Source organism: Marmota marmota, unplaced genomic scaffold, assembly GCF_001458135.2.
Source record: "Marmota marmota marmota unplaced genomic scaffold, marMar, whole genome shotgun sequence".
NCBI lineage: Eukaryota > Metazoa > Chordata > Mammalia > Rodentia > Sciuridae > Marmota > Marmota marmota.
In genome coordinates this window covers 35394006-35402924 of record NW_026000240.1, presented here as the reverse complement: position 1 = coordinate 35402924, position 8919 = coordinate 35394006, and the positions used below count along the sequence as shown (strand labels likewise).

Here is an 8919-nt window from a genome sequence, read left to right as displayed (position 1 = left end):
AGAGTTCAGACTGCTGGAGACCAAGTAAAAGCCTGAGAGCGGCGGGGCTTTGTGGGACTGTGGCCGAGCCGAGCCTGCGTGGAGGCCCGCCTTCTTTCCACCTCTGTCACACGGTGTCCGAGAGTTTCCGAGCTGGGGTTCGGAACGCGTCATTCACAGTTCTTCTAAAAAGGAAGCCAGCAGGAAAAAGACGACCTGGTTTTCGGATGGCTTTCTCTCCTGGGGCCCCAAACAGTAAACCTTGAAAGTTCGGATATATGTAGTTGGAACCCAGTAAGAATCTGTCCTTGGCCGGGCGCAGATGGTGCACCACTGTAACCCGCGACTGGGGAGGCATGAGGCAGAAAGATCGAGGCCAGATTCAGCAACATTACCAAGACCCAGGCTAAAAAAAAAAAAAAAAAATGCGGGCTGAGGGGCTGGGGATGTAGCTCAGAGGTAAAGCTACCCCAGGTGCCATCTCCAGGGTTGGGGCTTGTAGGGGCGGGGGAGGCTCACCTTAGCTTTTGCCTGTATTCTGGCTTCACGCCTCCAGCGCCCAGCATGAGACCTGCGCCTCTTGAATTCTGCTTCTAACCCAAAAGGTTCTAAGGCTAAAAGTGGGCATTAACCTAATAGGATACTGTGAGATCTGGATGGTGCCAGTGCAGTTGGGGTTCCCCTACTGTGCCTCTCGGGGAGAACATGTCACTAGAAACAAATGGGGATGGGGCACCTAGCTGGGACTAACAATTTCCTTGGGTCGATCCTTGAATCCAGGACACCTTGAAGCCCCAGGGAATACCTTTACCAAAACTTACCTCCCTGGGGCTGGGGTTGTGGCTCAGTGGTAGAGTGCTCACCTAGCATGCATGAGGCACTGAGTTCAATCCTCAGCACCAAATAAAAATAAAATAAAGATTGTGTCCAGGTAAAACAAAACAAAACAAAAAAAACTTGTCTCCACAGCTCCAGACACACATTGAGACAGCAGGAAATGTCCTGTTGGAAGCTGGCCAGGGCTCCTAAGGCCAGGGATAAGGGCTATTGTTTCCTTTTCTTTTTTTTTTTTTTGTTTTGGGTACTGGGGATTGAAGTCAGGGATATCCAACCACTGAGCCACATCCTCAGCCCTATTTTGTGTTTTATTTAGAGACAGGGTCTCACTGAGTTGCTTAGCGCTTTCTAGTTGCTGAGGCTGACTTTGAACTTATGATTCTCCTTTCTCAGACTCCCAAGCTGCTGGGATTACAGGCATGCGCCACCATGCTTGCTTATTTTCTATCTTAATGGCAGCACAGTATCAGGATGAAGAGGAAAAAGCCCAAGTTTGGAGTCTGCCAGAATACTCGGGAACTCAGGCCAGGTCAACTCCCTTTTCAAGAAATTGAACCCACTGATACAGGACCACTCCCTACTTAGGACTTGTATGACAAAAACGTAGAAAGGGCCTGGCTTCCCCTCAGGATAGCAGGAAAGGGGGAGGAGGAACTTTGAGGGTGACAACAGCATATCTTTGGGCATGCCTAGAGGAGAGGACCAGCTTATTCCTGGATGAACTCACAGTCAGAGAACACCATCCTAATTGGGCTAAGCAAGAAGTTGGGCATAGGGGATGCTGAAGGCAATGTAGTCCTGTGTTTGTTTGAGAGCATGTGGTGTGGTGGTGGTGAGCTCTGCTTTCCTTTACACTTTCAATGCAGTGTCTTGATTAGAGTACAAATGAAAAGCTAAGGAGGCACTTGTCTGGGACTCTGTCTTGGGTCACAGGCAGCATATTAGCTCATTCTTGGAACTGTAGCCTTGTCAGAGGCTCAGAATCAAGCAGGGATAGAAAAGGGACATAACCCATTCTGTGAGCCTCAAGAAGATCCCTTGGAACAGAGCTGAGAAGTGGGGGTGACCTAATTTGCATTAGCAATGATGGTGGTGGTGATGGGGAGGACAGCTCAGCGGAACACTTGGCCTTTCTTTTTTTTTCTTTTCTTTTTTTTTTTTTTTTAAATATTTTTAGTTTTATATTGACACAATACCTTAGTTTATTTTTGTGTAGTTCTGAGGATCAAACCCAGTGCCTTACACATGCTAGGCAAGTGCTATACCACTGAACTGCAACCCTAGCCCCTTTCTGCTCTTTTGATAGGGGATAAAGTATGTCCTTTGCTCAGCCTTACTAGGAATTCTCAGTCTGCACTGTCAGCTCTTGGCAGAAAGACTGCCTTCCCAGAAAGCTGATGTCCACACCACACTTCCCAGATGGAGAGGTTATTAATATAGAAATAGCAGTGGTAACCCAGATGTTGCTACCCAACTGATACCCCCACCTATCCTAGAATCTGGGGGAGCCAGGGAGGCTTTTCCTCAGATAACCCTGATGCTGAGTACAACTTTAGCTCTCATAACCTGACCTGGTGATGCTGTGGCCACACCCACCAATGTAGGGAGGGGGTTCAGGGTCTGGTTTGAGCAGTAGACAAAGGCTAGACTTGGAGATCACAGGTTTAGTAAGATGAATAGATTCAACTGTCTTGATTCCTGCTGTATCTTTGGGATCTACCACAGTACTGTCCTCAACCTAGGGCTCAAAAAGTGTAAGTCAAATTTAACTAAATTGAAATTATCCTGGCAGAGGCCTGGGGACTTTTCTACTTGTCACAAAGGTTTGGCTTCACTACCAGAGACTTAACCCCTGCCCCATCTGTCCTTTCTTGAAAGGCAGGAGCTGTCTGGACACTCAGTAAAGATAACAGAGCAAACAAGACCTACTACAATCCATTCTGATTAGGACATAGATGGAACTTAGTGGAGAAAATGGCTATGTCGAAATGGCCTGAGATCTCTGGTGGTAAATACCAGGGTAATTTTCAGTAATGCCCTTAGGTTTGTAGTAAGAGATCCACAGAGAGGTCAGGAGGTAGGGAAACTTCTAAAGATTTTCCTGAAGATGCATGTAGTAAGCCTGATGGAGGGGCCACCAAGCTCCTCTCCCTGAACTGTCATGTCTTATCTTTTGTTGCCTGGGGTAGGACATGTGACTGGTCAAGAAAGGACACATGGACGTGATTTCCATCTGGGCCTGTACTCTCCCATCCATGGAACAGAGATCCGTGGGAACTGGTGCAAAGTTGTGGGGAGGAGGGATCCTAGTGCAGAGTTGTGTGGGGGGGAGTCACAATAGAAATTTGGGTGGAATTTTCTATAGTTAGAAATTATTTGAATGCCTGTCTCTGTTTCTGCAAACAGAGGTCCTCAAGGGCAGGTTCCACAGGCTTCTCTGGGCATTGGCTTAAGGAGGATGAATGTGTGCAGGCATGAGTGAGATCAGCAGAGCCATCCCAAAATGCCTCTCTGGGGGAGTACAGAGGGGCAAGAAAAACAGCATGTTTTGACTTGTATGCTTACAACTTGGAGAAACCATAGTTTCATTTATTTTTTCTTGTCATAACAAGCCTTCAGAAATGTGTAACTCTAATAGCAATGGGCTTAATTAGCCTTGTTGGGAGCAATGCATGAGTGGTAGGGCAGTAAACATTTCTGATGAGGTTTGCCTGTTTTTTTTTAATTTAACATAATGTAAGTAAAGACTTGCACATTGCAACAGGAAAGGAATTATCAAGTAAATTCTGTACCTTCTAGCCTTATTCCTTTTTCCTGCTCTATCAAGAACTATGGCCAGTTTAAGACAATAGTATACAAAGTGAGGTTGTTCAGGCCAGCCCAGGTGGCTCCTGAGAAAGACAAACAAAGATCAGATGTGTTGTTCATGCCCTCATGCCAGCCTTAGGCTTGCTTGGGGAGCTGTCTGATTCCCCCATGTTAGTGGGTGGTACCAACAAACTTTAGCCAGGAGGGAAACCTCTGCTTCTTTGGGCTTACTTCATTTCTCTTCAGTTTTATTTCTTCCTCCCAAAAGAGGTCTGGGGACATGGAACCAATTTCTTGAGTTGCTTCTCATCTGGCAGTGAGATAGACCTCAGCATCATGATAGCTAAAAGAGTTCAGACAGCCCTGTAGATAGGAACCAGCTTTCCCAGCTTCCCTGGAACGGTCCAAAGCATAGACAATGTCATCTGGAACTGTCCTCAGCCATCCTTCCTATTCTCAGCCACCTTCTATCTTCTATTTTTCCTTGAAAAGTTTGTCATTCTTCTTCACTCCCATAGACATCTTCATATTTGAATCCTGAATCTCCCTGTGGCAGCTGCCATGCTGAAAGCATCAGCCCAGGGTGAACTGGATTGTGGAAGAAACAGGAAAGATTGGGTTTGAGCTCTGTCCGTCCTCCCCTTCCTCTACATGTCACCTAAGATCCTGCTATCTCCTTATTTTCCCAAGACTTGCCTTCCAGTGACTAAAATAATCAGGCCTTTTCCTACCTGGGTAGATTTTTTAATGATTCTATTTTTTCCCTCTGGTCTTTTATAAGTGTTTGAGAGCAATACTGGTGAAGCTTGTAGATACATAGCCGACCAACCATAAGTTCCCTCTTAGTGTGGATTGAGTCTCCTCCCATCTGGCCTTTACAAAATGTCTGTCATGTGTCATATGTCATGCCTAGTGGAAAAAAGATATTTTCAGCTAGTGAAGCTTAAGAGGCTGGGAAACTCCTGCTGTTATGCCAGATTCGTGGGACCCCAATAGACCTACAGGAGCCGAATCCGATGCAATCACACAAGGGTCTTTATTGCAAGCTTGAGCCTGGTCTCACAACCGTTCCCGATGCAGTGGTCCCAGGGAGTGAGTCCCGGTCCTTTGTCCAGTGAGATTTTATAGGTTTTGGGGGGATACACTATGCATCACAACATCACACAGCAAATCATTCCATTCCACAGGAAAGTCAAACAACAACTCTTGACATTGATTAGCACATTCAATGGCGAATTTGGGTAGGGGTGATTGGTTAGTACAAGAGGGGGTTCCTTTGAACTGATTGGTTTAGGCCACGAGGGGTGTACTTGCTAAACTACATGGTTTCCCAACATGTTATCAACCACCATAAACTACTTGGGGGACATCTGGCATCCCAGGTATTTTCCCTGTCTCATGCTGATTGGAGGTTGCTAGGGGGATTGCTGCAGACCTCTCCTGTTATTTACAGACAAACAACTCAGCTGGGTGGGTATGTGCTTAGGAGTGCTCTGTGGGTTTTTCCAAGGACAAGGGTCATACCCCTTTCCTCAGGACAGGCCTTGAGGAAGAAGCTGCTGTTATTTATTTATTTTCAAAAATGGAGTCATATCAGTTTCTCACTACAGGGTCTCCAAGTCTCTCCTGTCTCTGATGGGGCAGCAGCTGGACTTAGAAAGGAATCATACCCAGACATGCCACATAACTGGTTTGCACAAACTGAAAGATTTGTTTTTTAACTGCTGTGAAGACCAGTCAAGCTTAGTGAGTTCACTAAATAAGAGGACAGCTCATCAACAACCCCTCCAAAGAGGAAAAAGTGAATGCATCCTCATCATTCTTCCTGTTACTTGTTACATCAGTAGCCTAAATATGGTGATTCAGGAGCTATAACCAAAATTCTTTCTGGGGTACCTTTAAACCTGGTGGTTGGTGGATCCCTTAAAAAATGAAGGTGAGGGAAATGCTCAGAACAGCATGGAGAACCATCAGTCCCTAAAGTCCTGCTGAAAGCCAGCCCAGATGATAGGAAAATTCAGACAAAGACTTTCTATTGAGGAGCCCAATCTAGATCAAGAGGAAGGAAATAACTGTCACGATAGGCAAACGGTGCAACTTATGCAGTCAAAGGGGAGAAATAAAGAATGTCCATGTGCTTCTGCTCTTTTCAATGCTTTATTCACTCAAATCACTCAATACAATTTCACTCTATAGGTTCTAAATCAAGAAAACGAGAATCCTTAATGCTAGGCACTGTAATAGACGTAATCAATTCACAGCAAACAATTCTAGATTAATTCTAAGCATTGCAAACACACTTAATCATAACAGGCTCATAACAGACATTCCCTCTGCATGCTAAGTTCAAGTGTAAGATCAAAAGTCTCAAAGCCTTAGGCTTTAAGCCCAGCAGATGCACACTCACTTAGACCTTGGTGATCAGATTAGGAACCAAGGCAGGCTTCCCCTGGGATGGAGCTGACTGGTCAAGGAGAGGGTTGGGTGGTAGGGAGAAGTTGAGGCTCTCACCAGGATCAAGATGTGGCTGCAGAGTTTGAGAGCAGTGAGGAAAATGCAGAGGATCAGCAAACGATGAAAAGTGTTGGGATGACAGTCCAGGTCCAGGTCCTGGTCCTCATCAGGCTTTCAGCATGAGGGCATCAGTATCAGCTGGCTGAACATCTGTTCATTTGCTCTATTATTTATACCAAATTTTGGGGCTTTGCCCCCCCCCCTTCAATCCTTATCAGTTGCCACCAGATCTCCCAGTGACATCACTTACCCTGGGGTTAAAACATCTGGTCTGGTGGTCTCCACCCTGATCTTTTTGCCTGTCCCTCTTATTGGGTGCCTTTCCCTTTTATTGGGGGAGGACAGCCTTCCAGAGGTTTCACTCTGAGTTTATCAGGGTGGGGAGAAGTGACTTGTTTGTGCTTGAGGGCCACACTGGAGGGCTCTGTTAGGCATGCCGGGTGAGACTGCAGGTTTCAGACTGGAGTTTTGGTGTTTTTTTGTTTTGAGTTGCTAAGGCACAGGCCTAAGGCCATCCTCACCATGACCTTTGGGACAGAGAATAAAAATAACTGAATCAGAGCTCCAGACAACCAGGACCAGCACTTTTCCATGGTCAGTAGAAATCCCTAGACCAAATGTCAGGGGTGGTAGTAGATAAGGTAGGTATGTTCCTGGGGATTCTCCTCAAAGGAAATGGTATTGTGAGATTTTGCGAGAGGAAGAGCATCAGTAACTAGCTTTCATATCTTCCTGGATTCACTGTGCTTGTGCCCTTTGTCACCAAGGCAACAAAGAGGTCTGTTTATAGTCAGAAATACACTCTTAGGAAGGCAACTCCCAGACCCGCTGGCTGGGTAGGGCTAATTACCCCCACAGGAACCAGGACATGTTGATTTCAATCTATGAAAAGCCACAGCTCCTGTGTTTTTCTACAAAAACAAAAAATAAACATCTTAACTGGACATGGTGGTACGTATCTATAATTCTAGCAATTCTAGAAGCTATGAGGCAGGAAGATCACAAGTTTAAGACTAGCCTGGGCAGCTTAGTGAAACCCTGTCTCAAAAAAAGGGGGGGCCAGTATATAGCTCAGTGGTAAAGTGCATCTGGGTTCAATCCCCAGTATAATAGGAAAAAAAAATCGTTTCACCTTTCAAAGAAGCTCAACACATACAAACTGGTGGTAGTGAAACCAGAACAATCTGGGTTGGGACAAGGTTAGACCATTGATCTGTTCATAGTGAAAGGTATGGCAACAAAACTCCCAAATTCCAGACTGCCACAGGAGAGATAATAATACAGTTGTCATGTGCGAGCCTGGCACTTGCCCTTGTGTTTGATCTACATCAGTCACTCCACCTTTATGAGTGCCTTTACCAGAGGGGATGCTAATATTCTAATTTTGCATTAGGAAATGGAGGCTCAGTGAACCCAAGGTCCCTATCTAGAGTGTGGGAGGGCTAACATGTGGACCTGTAGAGCCTAAATATGTGTATGCAGTCACCAGACATTCCTGAAGCTGAATTAAATACCCTCTAGCACAGGTGGAAACACAAAGCAAGGACTATCATAACAGGTAGAGAAGCTCTCCTCATCCCAGTAGTCCCAGTAGTCCCAGGCAGTGTAGCCCTAAAGGCAGCAGACATTAAGGTCAGGAGAAAACACCAGAGCTTTGAATTTCCTATTTATCTTACCTGCTCATCCCAGAGTTTGAGAAGAGCAGTTCAGAAGGCCCTGGGCCTTCTTCCCAGGACTGAAAGTGTGGGTCTTGTCCATCAGTGCTCACTGGGATCCCTGATTATTCCAGGTCAAACCAGAACTGCTGACATCCCATGTGATATTAGGAGAATTAAAATGGGTTTGTAAATGAGTCCAAATTATTCAAGCCCTCTACACAGCCAGAAATGGTTTGGAATATGGTCTGGATCTTCTAGGAAATGTTTTCCCTCAGGAAAGTACCTGAAGCTTGTGTGAGGAGCCTTAACACTGGTCTGTAAAGGGGAGAGGGGGAGTGGAAAAATAATTGGTGAGCTCTCAGATTTATGAAGAAGAAACCTGAGCTACTTATCTAGACAGTCCTTAGCGGGCTATAGCTTAAAGTTTCTGAGAAACATCAACTCCTCTTCCATTCATCCCCAAGGTCACTGTCCCAGAGCCTGATGAGGTAGGTGGTCTTCTGGTTTGTTTTAGGCCAGCCCTTCCACCTTTCTCAAGGGCACTTCGTAAGACTCCAGTTTTGTGGGAGTGGGCCTCCAGATAGTTCCTACATTGACATCTGGATGGCCTTTGCTCCTTTCCTGACCTTTGAGAGCCTCACAATCCAGTCCTACCACCTAACATCCTCTCTCTACCTCCTTTAACGATCTTGGGCCTCAGAACATACTTGTTCATTTGCCTTTCCAACTCATATGCATCCTTTGAGACCACACTCGCGTGGCCCCTCTCTGAAGCCTGTCCTCGCGATGCCCGCCTCACGCTATCCAAAGGAGAGTACCCCCAATTCGATTTTCAGTGAACATAAAGTCTTACAGGTCTCATGGGTCTCATGCAACATTGCTGCTAGCCCCCTTCCTGCTCCAGTTGGCACGCGCCCGACGTGTCTGTCCCTGAGGGCGCATGCGCGGGCGCCCGGCGGCTTCCCGGCGACCCCGATGCTGACGCGTGGACACGAGTCTTCTTCGCGGGCTGGCGGGAGCGCGCGTTTGTTTGGAGGCGCGGCGGGGTGGGGGGCGGTAGTTCAGGGAAGGTGGTGTGCGGCATGCGCATGCGCAGAGGCGGGCGGCAGCGCGAGCCGAGCTG

General features: G+C 46.6%; 1 protein-coding gene across 1 annotated transcript in view; it reads left to right on the top strand.

The window, feature by feature from the left end:
* The first annotated feature begins 8279 nt into the window (after positions 1-8279).
* Positions 8280-8919, top strand: part of LOC125613540 (protein bassoon-like) — a 74357-nt gene continuing 73717 nt past the window's right edge. Inside the window, exons 1-2 of the mRNA XM_048794058.1 lie at positions 8280-8284; positions 8701-8894. Of these exons, the coding sequence (XP_048650015.1) occupies positions 8280-8284; positions 8701-8894 (199 nt within the window). The remainder of the gene's footprint in view (positions 8285-8700; positions 8895-8919) is intronic.